Below are 22,747 nucleotides of genomic sequence, written 5' to 3' on the forward strand. Positions count from 1 at the left end.
TAGGGATTATAAGATACTGGATAAATAATTGGTAATTAATTGGATGATGGGATTAATTTGTAAATGTTGGGAACACTCGAGTAATTAGCAGGAACTGGGACCAAAATGACCTAATTATCCTTTTAGTACCCTTGAAAGATTGATAAGTTTGGAGGAGCAAATGAGTATTTTGGCTATTATAGATAAACTCAAAAAACACTTAAGTCTAAGGTAGAAAGAAGTAGAAGCCTTCAGCCCTTCCATTCTCTCCATCTCACGATTCTTCTCTCTCAAGGAGCCTTGGGAGGATTTTTGAAGTTCAAAGAGAAGGCTAGAGGAATTGAAGCTAATTAACCAGAAAATTCAGCTTAGGAGCTTGAGGATTTAAGCTCAAGAGTGGTAGATTGAAAGTTGGTGGGAGATTCAAACAAAATTGAGGTAAGATTTTGAATCTTCATCTTTGAATTTCTAGTTGGATATAGATAGGATTAGAAGGGCTTGATTAGTTCTGAATTTGGTGATAATGGCTAATGAATTGGGATAGTGATTGAAGTATAATTGTTAAGGTTTTGGTGTCCAAAATATGTGATTTAATCTTGAATTCGTAGCTTGTTTGATGTTGAATTGGGGAGGTTGTTAGGTAAAATTCTGGGTTAATCTTTGTGGTACTTGGTTGGGAAGAAAAAGAAGAAAAAATTAGATTTTCTGGGTTCGAAGGGGGTGCGCCGCGACCCAGCCCTGAGGCGTCGCAGCGCGTGTGGCCATTTTGGCCTGGGAAGCTCTCTGACCTGTGGGCACACCGGGACTCACTAAGCCAAGTCGCGACCCACCTCCCCTTTGGCTTGGGTGCTTGATCTCTGACTTGGGGGCAAGTCGCGACTCACTAAGCTAAGTCACGAGCTGCCTAGGGATTTTTCGACTTAGAATTGTTTCAGAATTCGTAAGGCTCGGGGGTTCGAACCTGGGCATTGAGGACAATTTCTACTACCCGGTTTAGTAGAAATTGAGGTCCCGAAGGCTAGTTTCTATCTCCTAGATATGTATTTGGATTGGAAGTTGATAGATACCCATTGGCCTTTTTGACTAGGTTTATTGCTAAGGCTCGGGGCTGAGGATCATACATGGAACAATTTCTTTTTCTCCGTTCGGAATTAAAGGTAAGAAAATTGCACCCTTGTGTTGCTATGTTGGGACTGAGTTTCCCTATATTTGAATACATATGTTGTATGATTATGATATGCCATGTGAGCATGAAATAAACAGCCTAAGAGAGTCGGGGCTAATAATTTGCGCACATGACACGGCTCGGCCACTGAGAGTTGGGGTCAGCTAGATAAACATTGGACTCAGCCTAAGCGAGCCGAAGTAAGTGTGTTAATCAGAGGGTGCGGCCTAAGGGCACCAACCCTGAGTATTGTATGATGATTATGATAAATTGTTGAATATAAATATGTTTTCTGTTGTTAATCTGGCGCTTATAGCTTGTTGAATATCTGGACAAATGCTTGGTGATTCATTGACTGTTATCACTGGTTAAGTGTCTACTATGGCCTGCTGAATATCTAATTATCTGTCTTGTGAATTATATGATTATCATTATTGATTATGCTATGCTGTTATGATTTTCTTGCTGGGCCTTGGCCCACGGGTGCTACATGGTGCAGGTAAAGGCAAGGGTAAGATGGATCAACCATGAGTTGGAGAGCTCTAGGGAGAAGTGTACATTGTCAGCTACTCATCCACCATGGCTGAGGGATTGTACAGGGACAGAAACCTAAAATGTGTATTTTTCCATTAGAGTGGCCTTGATTGTATAAAACTTTTGGAATTTTTTAAATTTGTCCTTTAAACCCTATTTTTGGGATCACATGTACTAAACATTTATCTTAATGAAAATTATCCGTTTATGACCATAATCTTTTAACCCTGACTTGATTATGTCTTTAGGATCACATTTTTATTTAAATGACTTGATTAGCAAGTCTTGCACTATTTTAAACTCACAGTGTAATGGTCTTGGTTATCCAGGGCGTTGCATGTTCTCTTGGGCTTCTCCCTTCGTCAATGGGGAATGAGTGTGTTTATCTTATGGAGAGAAAGAATTGAAGCAATGGATGGGTCGAGGGCCTTAGGGTTTTGTTTTTGGGAGAGGAAATGGAAGAGAGAGTGTTTTCTTGAGAGAAAAAAAAAAATTGTGAGAAAATGATTAGAATTGTATGAGAATAATTATTAGGGTTTAACTTTTGAGTGGGGTAAGGCTCTTACTCTTCCCCTAAGGTAGGTGTCCTAGGCTCTTAAGAGCCCTAGGCATAGCCTTTCCACCCACCACACTCTCTCTCCTCCCTTGGACAAGGCATTTATGCCATTGCTCACTTTTACCTCTCTCCTTAGACCCTCAAGGGCCCTTTGGTAATTTTACTTATCTGAAATTCCCTAATTTTTACCCTATAGTTTTAAAATATCTCCAAGCTGAATTAATTAAATTAAATGTGACCCAAAAAATAAAATTTTTCACATATCAAATAATTTTGGTAATTTTATCAAATTGACCAAAATGTCGTTTGAGGCCCGAGCAAGAACTTCTCATCCTTAAGCCCGGTTGATTGGAATTCAAAACTCAATAATTTTTTCTTAAATTTATTGGCTCGACTATAAATTCCCAGTTGCTAGAAAAATGTAATATTTTATGCCATAGTATCTCCTATTTTATTTAATCCGAGATTTTTCTCCCATTAGGGTTTACTCCTTGGTTCGAGACCAATCTTTATTTGCATAAAGATAGATCCTTTACCAGATCATCACATCAGCTATAAAAATTGACAAGTCATCACAAATTCATATAATATCATTTATCAAAAATAATATTCCACATAATTCTTCACCAGCTCCAACCGTTTACTAGTGTGTGTGTAAAACATGGGACGTTACAATTCTTACAATTTATAAAAGTTCTGTCCTCGAAACTAAAAAAAGATGGGGATACCGCTCTCACATCTCTTCTTCCATCTCTCAGGTCGCCTCTTTGATGCCGTGCTTACAGCACTACACCTTTACCCAAGGTATTTTTTTGTTTCTTATCACCTTGTCTTTCCGATCTAGAACTGTGACCAGTTTTTTCCTCATAACTTGGCTGAGGATCTATGCTAAGTTCATCGTAACTTAGCACATGAGTGAGGTCGTTCACGTACTTCCTTAAGGTTGACACATGGAATACATCATGAACTCTAGAGAATGTGGATGGAACGGCTAGTCGATAAGTCGTCTTCCCAATGCGTTCCAAAACCTCGAACAGTCCTATGTACTAAGGGCTCAACTTTCCCTTTTTCCCGAACCTCATAGCTCCTCTCAGTGGAGCTATCTTTAACAATACATTTTCCCCAACTTCAAATTCTAAAGGTCTCCGTCGACGATCAGCATACTTACGTTGGTAATCTATAGAGGTCTGTAACCTCTGACGAATCGACCTAATGTCCTCTGTAGCTTGGTCTACCTCTTCTGAACAGAAGAATATCCTCTCACCAGTCTCATGCCAGTGGATTGGAGATTGGAACTTTCTTTAGTATAAGGCCTCATACAAAACAAATTTTATTGAGTCATGATTGCTATTGTTGTAGGCGAACTCAATTAATGGAAGTTCTACACTCCACGAACCTTGAAAATCTAGCATGCAAGCTCTCAACATGTCTTCCAAGGTCTGAATTGTTCGTTCATGATGGCCATCCATCTGTGGTTGGAAGGCAGTACTAAACTTGAGTTTAGTTCCCAATTCCATTTACCTTCTCTTCCAAAACCCAAAGGTAAATCGACTGTCACGATAAGGCACTATAAAGATGGGAACCCTATGTAATTGCACTATCTCAGCAATGTACAAGTCTGCCAACGTATCTGCACCATCTGTTTTCTTAATGGGTAAGAAATGAGCGGATTTTTTCACTTTATCCACGATAACCCAGATTGCGCCGTGCCCTTTCAAAGTGTGTGGTAACCTGATAACAAAGTCCATGGTGACCATTTCCCATTTCAACTCAGGGAATCCTCGCGTCTACAATAACCCTGTGAGCCGCTGATGCTCCGACTTGGTTTGTTGAAACATCATTCAGTGTGCCACGTACTCCGCTACATCTCTCTTAATTCCTACCCACAAAAAGTCTCTTTTGAGATCCTGATACATCTTATTGGTTCTCAAGTGCATAGCATAAGGAATACTATATTGAGCCTCATAAAAGATTTGTTTCTTGATCTCCTTATCATCAGGCATGCATAATCTACCCTTGAAACCCAACACTTCATCCTCCGGGATGTGAAACCCTGGTCGCACGTCTTTCGTAGTCTCATGCACTAGTCGTTGGATCCACAGATCTGCGAGTTTTCCCCCTTGGATTGCTTCCATGATCGTGGGTTGCAAGGATAACTTTGCCAATCTTCCCACTACTATCTCCAAATCCAATTTGGATATATTAATTTTTAGTTCTTGGGGATATTTCCTTCACTGAAATTACATAAGCCATTGGCTGCCGGCTCAATGTGCCAGCTACTTTATTAGCCTTGCTTGGGTGGTACAATATATTGCAATCATAGTCGTTGAACAATTCTAACCACCTCCGTTGTCTCATGTTTACCTCTTTCTGGGTGAAGAAATATTTCAGACTCTTGTGATCCGTGTATATGTCGCAGTGGATCCCATAGAGATAGTGTCTCAAAATCTTCAATGTGACACTACTGCTGCTATCTCCAAGTTGTGTGTTGGATAGTTTCTCTCATAGTTTTTTAGTTGTCGACAAGCGTATGGGATCACTTTCTTGTGTTGCATTAGTATGGTTCCGAGTCCTTGACCTGATGCATCACTATAAAATAGCATATCCCTCGGTACCCTTTTGAATAGTGAGTACAGGAGCAGTCATTCATCTGGTCTTTAACTCTTGAAAACTCAGTTCGCATTTGTGTGTCCACTCAAATTTTATGTTCTTTCGGGTTAGTGTGGTCATAGCCGTCGCTATTTTGGAAAATCTTTCCACAAAACGCCTATAATACCCTGCCAGGCCCAAGAAACTGTGAACTTCTTGTGCGATCTTCAGGGCCTTCCATTGTTTAACCGCTTCAATTTTGGTTGGATCAACTACAATTTCGTCTCTTGATACCACATGTCCTAGGAAACTAACTTGAGTAAACCAATATTCGCACTTGGAGAATTTGGCGTACAATTTTTTCTCACGTAATCGTTGTAAGATCAACTCTAGGAGTTTAGCGTGTTCTTCCTGGTTTCGTGAGTATACGAGTATATCTTCTATAAACACGATCACGTATTTTTCCAGATACTCACCCAGTACCCTATGCATAAGATCCATGAATGTCGCGAGAGCATTGGTGAGTCCAAAATACATCACCACGAACTCGTAGTGGTTATACCAAGTTCGGAATGCGGCCTTGGGAATATCTGATTCCTTGACCTTCAACTGGTGGTATCCGGATCTCAAATCGATCTTCGAGAATACCGATGCTCCCTACTGATGATCAAATAGATCATCGATTTTGGGCAATGGGTATCGGTTCTTGATCATCACTTTGTTGAGTTCGTGGTAGTTCATACACATTCTCATGGAGTCATCTTTCTTTTTCACGAATAGTACCGAGGCTCTTGTTGAGTCTAGTTTTTATCATGTTTTGGTGATGTTTTAGTAGTCTTTTATTTTGTTTTTCTATCATTTAGTGCGGGTTTATGCTTTGTTTGTCTGTCTTTGTGAATATCAGAAAGAATTGAGCTCTTGGAAGAAAATGTCAAAGAAATGGAAGAAATAACCAAGTTTTTCATCATATTTCAAGGAAGAATGGTTCTCAACATAATTTGGAAGTGTTGGTGAATTTTTGGGATAAAAACTCGAAAAATTGAGAAATCCCTTAAGAGCCACGGCATGAGCAAAGTAGATCCGTGGCTAGGTGGGAAACAGAACCAATGTTTTGAAGGAAATCCTAGGGCTGCGGCATGGCTAGAGAGGGCCGCGGCATTGAAGAGCATCAACCCAGATTTCATCGACACGGGCCGCGGCATGGCTGACTAATGCCGCGGCATGAAAAGGACCTTTTGCCCAGGATATTGGACACGGGCCGCGGCATAGTGTATGTAGAGCCGCGGCCCGCCTCTTTAAAATTTGAAGTCCTAGGTTTTATTATGGCGAAAAAGAGAAGAGAAAAGGAGACGTACAGATTGGGGATGAGAGCTGGTTTTGAAGGCTGAAGACTTAGAGTATTTCTACATGTTTTTCTTCTTCTTCTTGATGTTGTCTTTAATTTTTGTTGTGATTAGCATTATGACTATGAACTAATTTTCTTTTTAGGATGTTTAATTGAATCACTTGAATCCTTGTTATGAACTAATGCAATTTCAATTTTCTTCTTCTTCAATCTTCTTCAATTCCTTATAACCTGTTTTTATAGATTGATTATTGATTGGCCATCTTTAGTCATATACATATGTTTTTAAGTCAAAATCTGAGAAGTGAGATTTAATTATGGTGTGGTTATATTGGACATAATTCTAATTTAGAACGAAAGTATCTGAATTAATTGTGTAACTGTTATTAAGTTGTCGAGATTAATGCTACCTTTGTGGTTCAATTTACCATAGAAATATAGGAAATTGTCACCTAGGTTGAGTTTATAATTCATAGTATGATTATAGGCTGTTGTATCAACTTGTTAATTGAATTAGGTAAAAAGAAGAAGAATTCACACTTTGCATTAGGGAATAATTGGGAGGATAGTTGATGAGATTGAATATCCTAATTGTTTCTCAGTGATTAAATTAAAAGTTTTTCTATTAGTTGTTATTCCATTCAATTTTCAATTATTGTTTTTGCACTTTATAGTTTCTCTTGCTGCACTTACAAAAATCAAGAATTTCAATTCATCAAATATAACAAGAAATTAATTGACTGGTAATTGATAAATCAGTCCTTGAGGACGATACTTGGTTTTACCATTTTATTACGAATTACGACTGTGTGCACTTGCATAGCAAAAATATCGCAACAAGTTTTTGACGCCGTTGCCGGGGACTGAAAATAATTATCAATATCAGTCTAATTAATTTTTATTCTAATTTGATTTTAATTTCTCTTGTTTCTAATCTGTTTAGTTGCTTAATTTGTCTATCTCAGGTGAATTTTGGTATATGCGTGGCAGAAAAGGAAAAGACACACTTGTTCCTCTGAATCCTGAGATTGAAAAGTCTTGCAAGCAAATCAGAAAGAACAAGAGGGAGGCCCAGAAATCTGTGAAGATGGCACAGAATGAAGGGGATGGCAGGAATGTTCTAATTCCTGGAATTTTACAAGGGGGTCAGGCTCAGAACAATGCTGAGAGGAGCCTGAGAGATTATGTGCTACCCACTCTGACGGGAGTACAAAATAGTATACGTCCACCAGCTGTAGAGGCCAACAACTTTGAAATCAAGCCCACTATTCTACAAATGGTGCAGTCCTCTGTGCAATTCAATGGGTTACCTTCTGAATATCCTCACACCCATTTTTCCAATTTTCTGGAGTTGTGTGGAACCTTCAGATATAATGGGGTGAGTGACGATGCAATCAAGCTTAGGCTTTTCCCATTTTCTCTGAGGGACAGAGCTAAAAGTTGGCTGAACTCGCTGCAGCCAAATTCTATTGTCACCTGGCAAGATCTAGCTCAGAAATTTTTGTCTAAATTCTTCCCTCCGTCCAAAGCTGCTAAATTGAGGGGAGAGATCAATAACTTTTTCCAGAATGACGGAGAGTCATTGTATGAAGCTTGGGAACGGTTTAAGGAACTCCTGAGAAGATGTCCTCATCATGGCATTGAACAGTGGATGCTAGTATAGAATTTCTACAATGGTTTATGTCCTACAACCATAACCATTATTGATGCTGCAGCGGGTGGCACTTTTATGAGCAAGAGTGCAACTGGTGCTTATGAGCTGCTAGAGGACATGGCCACAAACAATCATCAGTGGTCTGAGGAAAGATCATCAGGAGTCAGAAAGGTAGCTGGGGTGCATGAGCTTGATGCAATCACTGCTCTAACAGCGCAAGTAGCCTCTTTGACAAAGCAGTTACAACAGAGCAGTGTATCTGCTAATGCGGTTCAGATGGCAGTGAGGTGTGAAATGTGTGGTGGTGCTCATTCTGTCGATCAGTGCCCTATCTGTATGAATAATAACACCCCAATGGATCATGCTCAAGTTCAAGCAGTGGGAAACTTTCAAAGGCCACTCAATAATCCATTCTCCAATACTTACAACCCTGGGTGGCGAAATCATCCCAATTTTTCGTGGAAGAATAATCAAGGCCAACAACCTCAGTTTCAGGGCCAATTTCAGAATAACATACCTCAGCCACCTATGCATCAAGCTTCATCAGCACAATAGCCTAGGCCTCAACAATCAATGCCTCAACCTGAGAGGCCTAATGAACTGCAAGCTGCCTTGTTGACTCTCACTAATACTCAGACTCAATTTATGACTGAGACCAGATCCTCTATTCGAAACCTTGAGACACAAGTTGGGCAGTTGGCCAATATGCTCAATAACAGACCCCAGGGAAATTTGCCCAGTAATACTGAAGTCAACCCCAAGGAGCAAGTTCAGGCAATTACTCTGAGGAGTGGGAAGCAAACTGGGCAGCCTAGACCTCCACAGGCAGTGGTTCAGAATAAAGAGATGGGTGAACAGTCTGATTCAGAAAGGGTTACTGAAGACCATCAGCAGTCAGAACAGAGTCCGCCAGTTGTTATTGAGCAGCCAGTTCGAGTTCCATACCCTCAGAGGCTTAGAAAGACTACACTTGATAAACAGTTTTCTAAGTTTCTAGAGGTATTTAAAAAGCTGCACAGAAACATTCCTTTTGCTAAGGCCTTGGAGCAGATGCCCAGCTATGTTAAATTCATGAAGGAGATTCTGTCAAAGAAAAGAAGGATGGAGGACTATGAGACTATAGCACTCACTGAAGAGTGCAGCGCGATTTTACAAAGGAAGTTACCCCAAAAGCTGAGAGATCCAGGGAGTTTCACCATACCTTGCACCATTGGCAAGTTTGAATGCAAGCATGCCTTATGTGATCTGGGGGCAAGTATCAATCTGATGCCCTTATCTGTGTTTAAAAGACTTGGTTTGGGGGAGGCAAAACCAACAACTGTCACTTTACAGCTTGCAGACCAATCGTTAACACATCCACGAGGTATTATTGAGGATGTTCTTGTGAAGGTGGATAAGTTCATATTTCCAGCTGACTTTATTGTTCTGGACATGGAGGAGGACACAGATGTCCCAATTATTCTCGGTAGGCCATTTCTAGCCACAAGCCAAGCTCTTATTGATGTTCACAAAGGAGAGCTTAAGCTTAGAGTTCAAGGAGATGAGGTGGTCTTTAATGTCTTCAAGTCTATGAAGTATCTGGTGGCTAGTGACAGTTGCTTTAGTGTGGATGTGATAGAAAAGGCAGTCTCCAAGAGAAGGATGAGCAGGGATGCCTTAGAGGCAGTATTATTGGGTGATGGGGGAGATGATGATGATGATGCTGAGATTAGAGAATGTGTAAACTGGATAAACTCTTTCTTACCATATTGGAAGAAGTTTCAAGAATTAGCAGATGCGATTGATAAACCGCTAACCTCCATTCAGCAGCCACCGCCGTTGGAATTAAAGGTCCTCCCAGATCACTTGCGCTATGCTTATTTGGGAGAGAATGAAACTTTACCTGTCATTGTGTCAGCTGACCTGTCAAAGATAGAATTGGAGAAACTGTTGAGGGTTCTAAGGGAGCATAAATTGGCCATTGGGTGGACCTTGGCAGATATTAGAGGAATCAGCCCATCGACAGTGATGCATAAAATTTTATTGGAGGAGAATAGCAAGCCATCCATAGAGGCCCGGAGAAGACTCAATCCAGCTATGAAGGAAGTAGTATTGGAGCAAATTCTTAAATGGTTGGATGTTGGGGTGATCTACCCAATTTCTGATAGCGCATGGGTGAGCCCTGTGCAAGTGGTACCTAAGAAGGGTGGAATGACTGTGGTGAAAAATGAGAACAATGAACTCATTCCAACAAGGACTGTAACGGGGTGGCGGATTTGTATAGACTACCGCAAGCTCAATAAGGCAACAAGAAAGGATCATTTTCCTTTGCCTTTCCTTGATCAGATGCTTGACAGATTGGCAGGCCATAGCTACTACTGTTTCTTGGATGGGTATTCTGGGTATCATCAGATCGCTATTGCACCAGAGGATCAAGAGAAAACAACCTTTACATGTCCTTATGGCACATTTGCTTTCAGGAGAATGCCATTTGGACTATGCAATGCCCCTGCAACATTTCAACGGTGCATGATGGCCATATTTTCAGACAAGGTAGATCGGTGTATTGAGATATTCATGGATGATTTCTCTATTTTTGGCTCATCATTCGACCTCTGTTTGGGTAACTTGGAGAACGTGCTGCGTCGTTGTGAGAAGGCTAATCTGGTGTTGAATTGGGAGAAATGCCATTTTATGGTGAAAGAGGGGATTGTTCTTGGCCATAAAATTTCAAGTGAGGGAATTGAGATAGATAGAGCAAAAATTTCTACCATTGAAAAGCTGCCTCCACCAGTTTCAGTCAAAGGAGTTAAAAGTTTTCTTGGTCACGCTGGGTTCTATCGAAGATTCATAAAAGATTTCTCTAAAGTGTCCAAGCCTCTCTCGAATCTGCTTATGAATGGAGTTGTCTTTGATTTCGATGATGAATGTTTGAGGGTTATCAATTTCTTGAAAGAAAAGTTTATTTCTGCTCCAACTGTGATAGCTCCAAATTGGGAATTGCCTTTCGAGTTGATGTGTGATGCCAGTGACTACGCAGTGGGGGCAGTTTTGGGACAGCGGATTGACAAGGTATTCAGGTCTATTTATTATGCTAGTCGGACTCTAAATGATGCTCAACTGAATTATGCTACTACAGAAAAAGAGCTGCTAGCTATTGTGTTTGCTTGTGACAAATTTAGACCATATCTGATTGGTAACAAAGTGATTGTCTACACTGATCACTCTGCTATTAAATACTTGATGTCAAAGAAAGATGCCAAGCCCCGCCTGATTAGATGGATTCTTTTGCTTCAAGAATTTGACATGGAGATTCGTGACAAGAAGGGCAGCGAGAATGTGGTAGCTGATCATCTCTCTAGACTTGAGGTGGAGGAGTCTGAAAATAAGAAAGTGGTGCAAATCAATGATCACTTTCCTGATGAGCAGTTGTTTGGGGTGAGTGAGACTTTAGCTGTCCCTTGGTTTGCTGACATAGTGAATTTCTTGGTTGCCAAGATTGTGCCTCCTGAGATGTCAAAGCAGCAATTAAAGAAATTCTTTTCTGAGGTGAAACACTACTATTGGGAGGAACCTATTCTCTATAGGCACTGTGTTGATCAGATTATCAGAAGGCGTGTTCCTGAAGAAGAAATGCAGTCCATTCTTAATCACTGTCATACTCAACAATGCGGAGGGAACTTTGGAGAATCAAGAACAGCGGCCAAGGTATTGCAAAGTGGTTTCTATTGGCCTTCATTATTCAAGGATGCCAATGTTTTTGTTAAGGCTTGTGATAGATGTCAGCGAACTGGTAATATCTCGAGGAGAAATGAAATGCCTTTACAGGGGATTCTTGAAGTGGAACTGTTTGATGTATGGGGAATCGATTTCATGGGGCCCTTTCCACCCTCTTACAACAATGAATATATTCTATTGGCAGTAGATTATGTATCCAAATGGGTGGAGGCTGCAGCAACTAGAGCCAATGACGGTAAAACTGTGCTTAATTTTCTGCATAAACATATTTTTACTAGATTTGGCACTCCCCGAGCTCTGATTAGTGATGAAGGGAAACACTTTGTGAAGAAGCAACTTGATGCATTGCTGGCTCGTTATGGAGTATATCATCGAAAAGCTTTGCCTTACCATCCTCAATCAAATGGGCAAGCTGAAGTTTCAAACAGAGAAATCAAAAGCATCCTTGAGAAGACCGTTGACAGTTCAAGGAAAAATTGGTCGAAAAAGTTAGATGATGTGATTTGGGCTTACAGAACTGCATTCAAAACACCAATAGGCATGTCTCCTTACAGGTTGGTGTTTGGTAAAGCATGTCATCTACCAGTTGAATTGGAACATAGGGCATTCTGGGCTATGAAAAAGTTGAATTTTGATTGTAGTGCCACTAGTGAACGAAGGCTGTTGCAACTGAATGATCTTGACAAGTTTAGAAATGAGGCTTATGAGAATGCCAAGATTTATAAAGAGAGAACAAAGGCTTGGCATGACAAGAACTTAATCAGAAAAGAGTTCCAACCAGGGCAGCAGGTACTTCTTTTTAATTCAAGACTGCGACTGTTTCCTGGCAAATTGAAGTCAAGATGGTCAGGGCCATTCACTGTTGTTCAAGTTTTTCCATATGGTTCTGTAGAAGTTTGGGGCAACTCAGGTGATTCCTTTAAAGTCAATGGTCAGAGATTGAAGCCCTACTTGGGTGGTAGTTTTGATCAAGCGAAGTCTATCCTCCTTCTGAAGCCACTCTGAATAGGGGTTGAGCGTCCGGCTAAATGACGTTAACGACAGCTCTTGTAGGAGGCACCCTATGTTTTACTTGTTATTTATTTTACTTTTGTATTTGTAAACAATGGATTTTTGGTTTATTTTTGGACTGTTAGAATCATGAAAAACGTGAAAAATCAAAAAAATCTCAAAAAATTCAAAAAAATGGAGAATCCTTAAGGGTCGCGGCATTGGGGGTTCCAGAGGCCCACAAATTTTGAAGTCTAGGGGCGGGCCGCGGCATGGATGAGGAGGGCCGCGGCATTGCAACCCAGTTTTCCCCAAAAAATATAGGCGGGCCGCGGCATAGGTACCATGATGCCGCGGCATTATACACTAGAAATTTGATGCGGGCCGTGGCATGGTCAAAGTAATGCAGCGGCCCGAGTCCGAAATTTGGAATAAAAAGCCCTAAATTGGCCACATTCTCAGTCATTATCACTTTCAGAATTTTCCCTCCTAATCAAACCTCCTTTTCTCTCTCAATTCTTCAGACTTCCATCAGCCAAAGAGACAAAAAGAAGAAGTTTTGTGCCATTCAAGTAAGTGTCTCCTATCTATTCTAGTGCTTTTGATTGGAGAATAGATTACATTGTGGTATTGTGGATTGTCCTATGCTTTTCTTGTGAGACATTTAAGGGGTTTGTCAATTGTTTTTCTGGGAATTAGTGGTTGGGCTGTTGATTTTGTTATTCAGAAAGTTTTGGGGGAGTGACACCAAGGGGAAGTTGTACTCAAATTCTTGAAAACCAATTTGGGGGTTTAGTTTGTTCTTGTTTTGAAAGACACTATGGGTCCTAAGAGAAATCCTCCGAGAGGTACCTCCTCAAAGAAAGCCTCCTCATCCCGCACTCAACCACCACCAACACCACCTGCCCTGGCTGATTATGACACGAAATTATTTGTCAACAAGGAAGCAGCTGACTTGTTTAAAAAGATTCATAAGAGATCTGTGGTAAGGGAAAGGGGATTTGAGCTTCAAGAGGCCACTGTTGTACAAAACCCTGCCTATGATATCATCAAAGCTGAAATATTGCAACGTAATTGGGGTTTCTTTTGCGACTCTACCTATGTGGGATCAGCCAACTGCTCTCAGATATATGAATTCTTTGCCAACTTCCCATATCTTGATGCAGAAAGGAACAATTTTATCAGGGGTAAATTGGTGCCTACAACATCTTATTCATTTAACCAATTACTGGGCCTCCCTTCAATGTCTGCACAGGAGGATGAACATTGGGAGTTGGCCCATTTTGATGAGTCAGACTATGATGCTGTGGCTGCAGTTTTGAGTGTGGAAGGTGCACGTTTCAACTATCATAATGGAAAGCCCAAAGAGTTGTACAGGAGGCAGCTCAATCCAATTGCGAAGGCGTGGGTTTATTTTGTAAGTTCACGTTTATTGCCGACCTCTCATCTGTCTTCTATTGATAGAGAGCGTTGCTTGTTGGTTTATGCTATCATGACCCAAATGAAAGTTGATGTGGGCCGAATAATTCGCTATAGCATTCGCAACATCAGCAGATTCAATACTACAGCTGGTGTCGCCCATGGTACCTTCCTCTCGACCCTATGCAACACTTATGAGGTACCAGTCTACCCAAGTGATCTAGTCCGGAGGCCAATGGGGGCAATCAATCAAACTATGTTTACGGCTTTCCCTTCGGCTTCTCTTACGCCGCTTGCCTCTAACCAGCAAAATAAGCGCAGCCGGGCTGATGAAACAGTGGACATTGATCAAGCTGAGGAGGAGGAAGCAGATGAAGCAGGTCCCAGTAACCCACCTTCGAATTTGGCAATTGGTAGACCGATTGATGAGCACACGCAGCGCACGCATGCTCGATTGGATTACCTTATTCAGAAAAATCAATATTTAATCCAATCGCATCATGCCCAGAATCAGCACTATAATGACTTCATGGTGCAACAAAATGAGTATGGGCGGGTTCACATTGAGGAGTTGAATGCTTTAGTAACGAGGTGGACTATGAGCTCTGCTAATGAGAATTACTTCACTCCTCCGCCACAGTACTCTCCATACCAGTGGCCGCCTCCACCACCTCCTCCGCCATACTGATGTGGCGTCAGGTAAGTTCTCTTCCCTTGTCCTTTTCTTTATCACATTGGGGACAATGTGCATCTTAAGTTTGGGGGGGGAGCTTATTTTGTTTTATTTTTGTTTTGTGCGTTGTTTAGTTTAATTTTTAGTCTGTTGTGTTATTTTCTGTGTTGTTTAGTGTAATTGTTAAACCATCATTCGTGTCTGTTGTTGCTTTGTCTTTGCTCGTGAAAAGGAAATTGAATTCAACTGTGTGCTTGGTTCAATTGTTTTAGAGTTTAATTTAAAAGTTTTGTGGGGAATTTTTAATATGTCTTGAAAATGCAACATTTTGGATTTTATTATATGTGTTTGACTAGGGTTGGTGGAATGACAATTTGAATTTGATAGAACTTGCATTATTTGGCCTTTGAGGCGAAATCCTTGATGACATGTGTTTAGAAAAGTGATTTAGGCAATTTTATTGGATCGATTGTGCCTTTCAAGCCAACCTTGATTTAATTATCCTTAGTTACCCTTTTTGAGCCTTAAACTTGGTTTTTGTTCTTGATTATACTATTTGAGCTTAAATTTCCTAACTTCATTATTTTTTTTCCTTTTCCTTTGTTATCATAAGCATATAATTTGTGTAAAGGAAGAACGAAAAATAGTGAGGTATTGGTATGATTTGAATGTAGTATGATTGTACAAAAAGAAGAGAGAGAGAAGTTTTTAGATTATGAAAAAAAAAAAATCAATTTGTCACACTCGTTGATTTTATTTATATAGAAAATATTAAGTTTGGGGGAGTGTGATTTGAAAAAAAAAATGATATGAAAAGAAAAGAAGAAAATGATGAAAGTGATGTAATCTCTCTCTCTAATTGTATAAAAGGGTGATTTTTGGTGTGGTGAAGAGAAATTTGGTGGTTTCAAGGTTTTATGCTTATGGTAACGATTGAGCCTAAATGACAAATTTCATCTACCCTTGCCTAAGCCTAACGCTATAACCTGTGAAAGTCCTTTTGATTTCAAAACACTTGTTATTGACATTAGTGGAGAAGGTCAAGTAATGCAAGCATATTGAAAAATTGGTTTGTGGAATTGTCTGGAATGAGTTGAGCACATATGATAGAGTCCAAGTGTTGTAGTCATTTTCGTGATATATTATTGATTTCCCTAATTGAACTTTACAAATTGGACTTTAAGGCAATTGAGCAGAAATTCTGGTTATAAATATTGGAATTGAGATTTCATGAGTTTTGGCAAAGCAGTGTAGATGGTAATGATGGTTTAGCTTGTTCGTTTTGTGTTTGTTTCTTTTTGTTAGTTTAACTTGGTCTTTACTCGAGGGCGAGTAAAGGTTAAGTTTGGGGGAGTTTGTTGAGTCTAGTTTTTATCATGTTTTGGTGATGTTTTAGTAGTCTTTTATTTTGTTTTTCTATCATTTAGTGCGGGTTTATGCTTTGTTTGTCTGTCTTTGTGAATATCAGGAAGAATTGAGCTCTTGGAAGAAAATGTCAAAGAAATGGAAGAAATAACCAAGTTTTTCATCATATTTCGAGGAAGAATGGTTCTCAACATAATTTGGAAGTGTTGGTGAATTTTTGGGATAAAAACTCAAAAAATTGAGAAATCCCTTAAGAGCCACGACATGAGCAAAGTAGAGCTGCGGCTAGGTGGGAAACAGAACCAATGTTTTGAAGGAAATCCTAGGGCCGCGGCATGGCTAGAGAGGGTCGCGGCATGGCTGACTAATGCCGCGGCATGAAAAGGACCTTTTGCCCAGGAAATTGGACACGGGCCGCGGCATAGTGTATGTAGAGTCGCGGCCCGCCTCTTTAAAATTTGAAGTCCTAGGTTTTATTATGGCGAAAAAGAGAAGAGAAAAGGAGACGTACGGATTGGGGATGAGAGCTGGTTTTGAAGGCTGAAGACTTAGAGTATTTCTACATGTTTTTCTTCTTCTTCTTGATGTTGTCTTTAATTTTTGTTGTGATTAGCATTATGACTATGAACTAATTTTCTGTTTAGGATGTTTAATTGAATCACTTAAATCCTTGTTATAACCTAATGCAATTTCAATTTTCTTCTTCTTCAATCTTCTTCAATTCCTTATAACCTGTTTTTATAGATTGATTATTGATTGGCCATCTTTAGTCATATACATATGTTTTTAAGTCAAAATCTGAGAAGTGAGATTTAATTCTGGTGTGGTTATATTGGACATAATTCTAATTTAGAACGAAAGTATCTGAATTAATTGTGTAACTGTTATTAAGTTGTCGAGATTAATGCTACCTTTGTGGGTCAATTTACCATAGAAATATAGGAAATTGTCACCTAGGTTGAGTTTATAATTCATAGTATGATTATAGGCTGCTGTATCAACTTGTTTATTGAATTAGGTAAAAAGAAGAAGAATTCACACTTTGCATTAGGGAATAATAGGGAGGATAGTTGATGAGATTGAATATCCAAATTGTTTCTCAGTGATTAAATTAAAAGTTTTTCTATTAGTTGTTATTCCATTAAATTTTCAATTATTGTTTCTGCACTTTATTGTTTCTCTTGCTGCACTTACAAAAATCAAGAATTTCAATTCATCAAATAGAACAAGAAATTAATTGACTGGTAATTGATAAATCAGTCCTTGAGGACGATACTTGGTTTTACCATTTTATTACGAATTGCGACTGTGTGCACTTCCATAGCAAAAATATCGCAACAGCTCTCCATGGAGAATGACTTGGTCGTATAAATCCTGTATCTAGGTAGTCTTGTAATTGCGCTTGCAGTTCTTTGAGCTCCGCTGGTGCCATCCGGTAGAGTGCCTTTTAAACAGGTGCGGTTCCTAGAATTAACTCGACATCCCGGTCTGGGGGTATCCCTGGAAGATCTTTAGGAAACACTTTTGAAAATTTGCATACCACTGTTACCTCAGTTGGTTGTAGCTTAGACTCTCTGTCCTTGCCTATTACGTTCGCCAAGTACCTGATACATCCATCGTCCAGTAATTTTCTAGCCTTCAAGGTGGAGATTATAGCGAAATTCTTCTCTTGGGTTGTGCCTTGGAACACGAATGGTTCTTCCCCAGGTGGGTTAAAAGTCACCTTTCTTTGTTTGTAATTCACCACCGCTCCATATTTGGTTAGCCAATCCATACCAAAAATAACATCGTACTCATGTAAATCTAAAACTAGCAAATCCACGATCAACTCCCAACCTTCTACCCAGACTGGTACGACTCTAACCCAAGACTGTACCATTATATCCTCCCTTGAAGGTAAGGATACACCACATACATTTGCCATAGGCTCGGGCTTCCTATCTATCTAATCAGCATACGATGCAACAATAAGAGAATGGGATGCACCAGTGTCCATCAATACATATGATGAGTTATTAGTCACAGGAAACTGACCTGACACCATGTCAGAAGTCCCAGCTCCTCTATCACCCTGGGTGAGTGCATAGACTCGCGGTGCAATTCCTATTGGCTTTGGTTATTCATTTCCTCCCTTCCGACCATGAGTTGGGCAGTGCCTGGAGAAATGACCTAGCTTTCCACAGGTGAAGCAGTTGTAGTTGTTGCACTCGCCTGGGTGGCATCGATTGCATTTGTTGCATTGCGACCAATAGTTGTGTTTCTCTCCTTGGCTGCTTGTTGAAGTTTGAACTTCAGCTTGGTGGCTTCATTCTTCGTTTATTATTTCCACCGTTGGGAAACCGAGAGTTTCCTAGAGTATTGGTCTTCCCCACACTTCTATTACCTTTGTATGCAAACCTTCCATACTAGCCGCTCTAGTTACTAGAGTACCTTCCCCGGTAATTGGAGACATGTGCTCGTTCCTAAGCCCTGTAGGGCTCTTTCTTCTCTTTTACCAGCCATGACTCTTGGCAAATTGCTTGCTCCATGACTTCATCATAATTATCCGGGCTGGTCTTCCCGGTAACCATGAACTAAGCTATCTCTCTTTTCAACCCCTTCATTAATTTGTGTACCCAGTTGGCTTCAGTGTTTACCAAATCTGGAGAAAATCTTGAGAGTTTGTCAAACTTGCACACATACTTTTGACACTAGATGACCCTTGGACTAGGTTGGTGAACTCAACAACCTTCCGATATATCAGTATCTAGTTGTAGTACTTGGCATTGAACAGGGTCAAGAATTCTGCCCATTCCATTTGTGCAACATCACGCCCCTTCCTAGCAATATCCCACCAGATGCGGGTGTCCTTCCTCAACAAATACACAACACATATTAAATTTTCTCCCTCGGTAGCCTCCACAAAATCAAAGATTCTCTCCAGAATGCTGACCCATTCTTCTACCATCAGAGGGTTTGAAGTCCCTTCGAACACAGATGGGTTTTGCCTACTAAACCGTCCCGATATCAGTTTCGGCATTTCTGTTCTAGGTGCATCTGCTGGCGGATTTTCTCACACCAGTGGGTCTTCCTATGCCAGTAATTCTGGTTGTTCGGGAACATTTTTCCGGGGTGCGGGGTTGTGTGGCGTTTCCGGGAAAATCTGGATCAAAGTCTCAAACATCTGAGCGTTTGCCGCATTCTGTTCATGCACACTCCTTCTCAAATCCTCTATCTAAGTTGCTAGATTGGGTTCCAGCTATACCCTTTGTCCTCGGCCTCTCCTTGGCCTCGACCCCTTCCTCTGCCTCGGCCATGACCTGCCTCTTGGTCAACGGCTGCTCTCTTGGCTGGGTCTAGTGGGTTAACAGCTTGACCTCCCATGGCTCGGGTGTTAGAGGACATTGCGAATTTCTTTACAATAATGTTTAAAACATTTTGAGTATACTAGTTTCCTATACACATGGAAAAGGAAAAGGAAAAGGAAAAGAAAGGAATTTACAACAATTTAACTCAAAACAGGTAATCAATCATTTAGGGATATAACCTAGCAATACAAAATGATCATGAAAGATCATGCTATAAGGTTTTAGTTAGTAGAACGATAAATAAAAAATAAGAGAACCCTAGCTACACGTCGGGTTTCTACATCTACCTCCTACAACTACACAAAAGCCCTACAACCTAGTAGGTTTGCCATGTCTTTACCAAAAAGTATCACAAGATCCTCACAGCATAACCTAATCTAGGTTATCCGTCAGAATATCCAACTCTATGTCGGTATACTCGTCCGACTACTCGAGATCCTCCTCTGTCTTGTTCTCATCGTCTCCCACTAGGTCCACTACTAGCTCGGTCATCTCCTCCACCACCACGCCATCTACTGCAGCCGCCTCCATGAGCTGGGGCAGCTCTTGAGGAGCAACATTTGGTGTGGGAGGCACTGCTGCCATCTGCTTCTCTCGGTACCTCTCCTGCCACCGGGACATGCAGAAATGCGGTCCAAACGTGAACTCGATAAATGCCTAGAATGCTTGCCAAGAGAAGGTGGTGGGGTCCTCATAGTGATACTAGAACCAGTAAAATGCCTCGTCTCTCACATAAAGGCTAACCAGCCTCACTTGGTAGGCAGGTGGAATTTCCATATCCCAGAGGATTATACCGATCATATATGTCCACTTCCATACTTCAGATGAAGAGTCATTTTCCCCAGTGAACAAGCTCAGGTGTGCGCTATGGAAGGCTTAGTGAAAGTGGAGTCTCTTTACTAGAGGATACCCAAATAGTGGGTCTTCTAGGACCGGAATAACTATCACTGGAAAATCTTCCATCGCACCTACAATTAATACAATTGAGGTAAATAAAAGAAAGCAAAGGAAACATATATGAAAAGATAGTACTTACAGTGAGATTCAGTCTTTCTTGCATAATGTACATGTGGGTTTGTCTACAAAATCGGCTCAACTCGAGCTCTGATACCACTTGAAACGACCCTCAAAACATACAAGATCAAAACTATGCGAAAATCTAAACTTTTACTTTAAATCATTGTACTGAAAATCCATTTAATTTTATTTTGAAAAAAAGGCCCTGTGCGCATACTTTTAGTTTAGCAAATAGAATTACAACTACTCTTCCACAGAGTTATAGCAAAACAAATATCATAAAAGAAATAACAAGCCCCTAGCTTTTTCATTTCAAAATGGTGTTCCATTAAAAACCTCCCCAGGTCAGGCAACAGGTACATATCAGCAAGCAGACTTCGGGGCACACCACTCCACTTTGTACTAACCTACAACATGAAACAACGAGGTAAGTGAAAATGCTTAGTAAGAATAGCCTTACACACTAGTATCCTAAAACCTAGTAATGGGTCAATCTAAGGTAGATATCGCTACTGGTCATTAGGGTATTGGATAAGTTCCAACCCTATCATACAATTCTGAATAATATCCCTAAGAGAAAATAAAGCACATTGGTTGCGCCCAACAATGAATGTTCATACATATCAAAACCACTTCCATTCAGAAAATCCTGGACATTCAAGATATATAACCATATCTGAAATAAATACTCTAGTTGTTTCTAACAACCAAGTTCACACATATCACAATAACCTGCAATTAGAAAATTCCCAGAACATTCAAGATAAATAAACATATCTGAAATAAATACTCTAGTTGTTTCTAACAATCAAATTCACACATATCACAATAACCTGCACTCAGAAAATTCGCAGTACATTGAAGATATATACCACACATCATAACTAATCAATAGATTAACAGCAAGGGATATGGGCCTCAACTAGGTTCCCACATTTATGTCCTAGCTCAAACCCAGATTATATTATCATTCTCCTTGCTCCAACTTGGACTATATTTTTACCATGTCTTGGTTCCAACCCCGACTATATTATGCTAGGGTTCCGGCTCCAACCCGAACCTACTTAAAATTTAGCCTCAGAATGAAAAGCATTAAAAGAGTAGGCATTAAGCATACCCTGGTCTTAATGACCCTAACAAAACTAGTGCAATCTACTACTACAAGCACCCACTAATATATTCATGTTGTAGCCAAGAAAGAGAAAGGCTAACTTACTTGGACTCATTAGTCCCCAGCTGGATCTTTAACACTGCTATTCGTTTTCCCTTTCACGGTTACTGTAATTAATACAGTCTACTCGGATTATACTATCGCTTACACTTATAGCTAATGTTCTACGATAGCTACATGCAATAAAGTTCTCTTAGAGACTCTATACTATAGCCTCTTATACACCTTACAGTGTATAAGGTCATATTTTGTTTTAGTCTTTACGGTATCATGAGAAAATCGGCCTCACCACAACACACTCTCCGTGTTGTGCATTTTAATATTTATTAACTAAATAACTCTCTTATCGGATACTCGTATTTTGATTTTTAGAAAAATGAATTTTAATTAACTCTTATCTTTTAGAAAAATACCAACTTTTCGCTCTCTTACTCAAATGTACCGTTTTCTATCATTTACCAAAATACCACCTTTTTTACTCTCTACAAATAAAATATGCCTACGTTACCTCTTTCTCTTAAAGGTTCTACAAACTCAAACTCCCATTTTTACCATTTTTATCCACAACCAATGATCTCTTTTTATGTTATTTTTTAAAAGAATGGAAATTGAACGCTAAACTTATAAAATGGTAAAAATAAACTTTTAAATTAACTCAAGATGATTTAGGATTGGTTAAATCTCCAAATCCTTAGTGATCTTTGCAAAGAATTATTTATTTTTATTCCAAAACATTAATGTCATTATATGTTTAAAGTGATAAAGTATCGTTTTTAAGCTTTTTCAATAAATTGAGTTTTTATCCAAAAATCGTAAACTATCGTTCACATATTCTATGTCATAAGGATGGGAACTAAGCGAAAGTATCGCATCAAAACTTGTTTTAGGTTAAGAGAACTAACCTCCCATTAGTCACTTTTCGTTAAGGTTCAAAATTGCTACTTTTCAGCTTTTAGGGAAAAGTTAGAAAAATTATTTCTCTTAAATCGTGACACATTTTTTAATAAACTTTTACATAGTTCCTTGTACACATCTAACACGATTCTCTTTAAAATTTCATAATTTTTTGGATGTAAAAACCCACTCAAATATTTAAAACAATATGGGCAGTGCCTGCTGCCCAGAAGTTTTTCCCAGATTTGAAGGTAAATTTGAAAATTTATTTCTCTTACACCGTAGCCCAATTCTTTCTGAAATTTTACAAGCATATGTATATATATCTAAAT

At 39.8% G+C, this 22,747-nt stretch overlaps 1 protein-coding gene and 1 non-coding gene across 2 annotated transcripts; both read right to left on the bottom strand.

Annotated features, from left to right (window-relative positions):
* Positions 1-3,280: 3,280 nt before the first annotated feature.
* On the bottom strand, positions 3,281-4,369 carry LOC133828632 (uncharacterized). The gene is made up of 3 exons (XM_062258865.1): positions 4,092-4,369; positions 3,756-3,965; positions 3,281-3,533 (listed from the first exon to the last, which is right to left on the bottom strand). The coding sequence occupies exons 1-3, from the start codon at positions 4,367-4,369 to the stop codon at positions 3,281-3,283; spliced, it is 741 nt and encodes a 246-aa protein (XP_062114849.1).
* Positions 4,370-7,702: 3,333 nt separating this feature from the next.
* On the bottom strand, positions 7,703-7,809 carry LOC133813564 (small nucleolar RNA R71). Its single transcript, XR_009884574.1, has one exon. It is a non-coding gene; the product is annotated as a small nucleolar RNA R71 (small nucleolar RNA).
* Between the last annotated feature and the right edge of the window lie 14,938 nt (positions 7,810-22,747).

This window comes from Humulus lupulus, chromosome 1, assembly GCF_963169125.1.
Source record: "Humulus lupulus chromosome 1, drHumLupu1.1, whole genome shotgun sequence".
Classification (NCBI taxonomy): domain Eukaryota; kingdom Viridiplantae; phylum Streptophyta; class Magnoliopsida; order Rosales; family Cannabaceae; genus Humulus; species Humulus lupulus.

Bases quoted from the DNA above. Each gene is read 5' to 3' on its own strand.
- LOC133828632 (XM_062258865.1), bottom strand. From the start codon at position 4,369: ATGGAAGCAATCCAAGGGGGAAAACTCGCAGATCTGTGGATCCAACGA. The intron at 3,966-4,091 runs GTACGTGGCACA...CTTTGTTATCAG, and splicing joins ATTAAGAGAGATGTAGCGGA to GTTACCACACACTTTGAAAG. The intron at 3,534-3,755 runs GTAAATGGAATT...CTTATACTAAAG, and splicing joins TTTGGGTTTTGGAAGAGAAG to AAAGTTCCAATCTCCAATCC.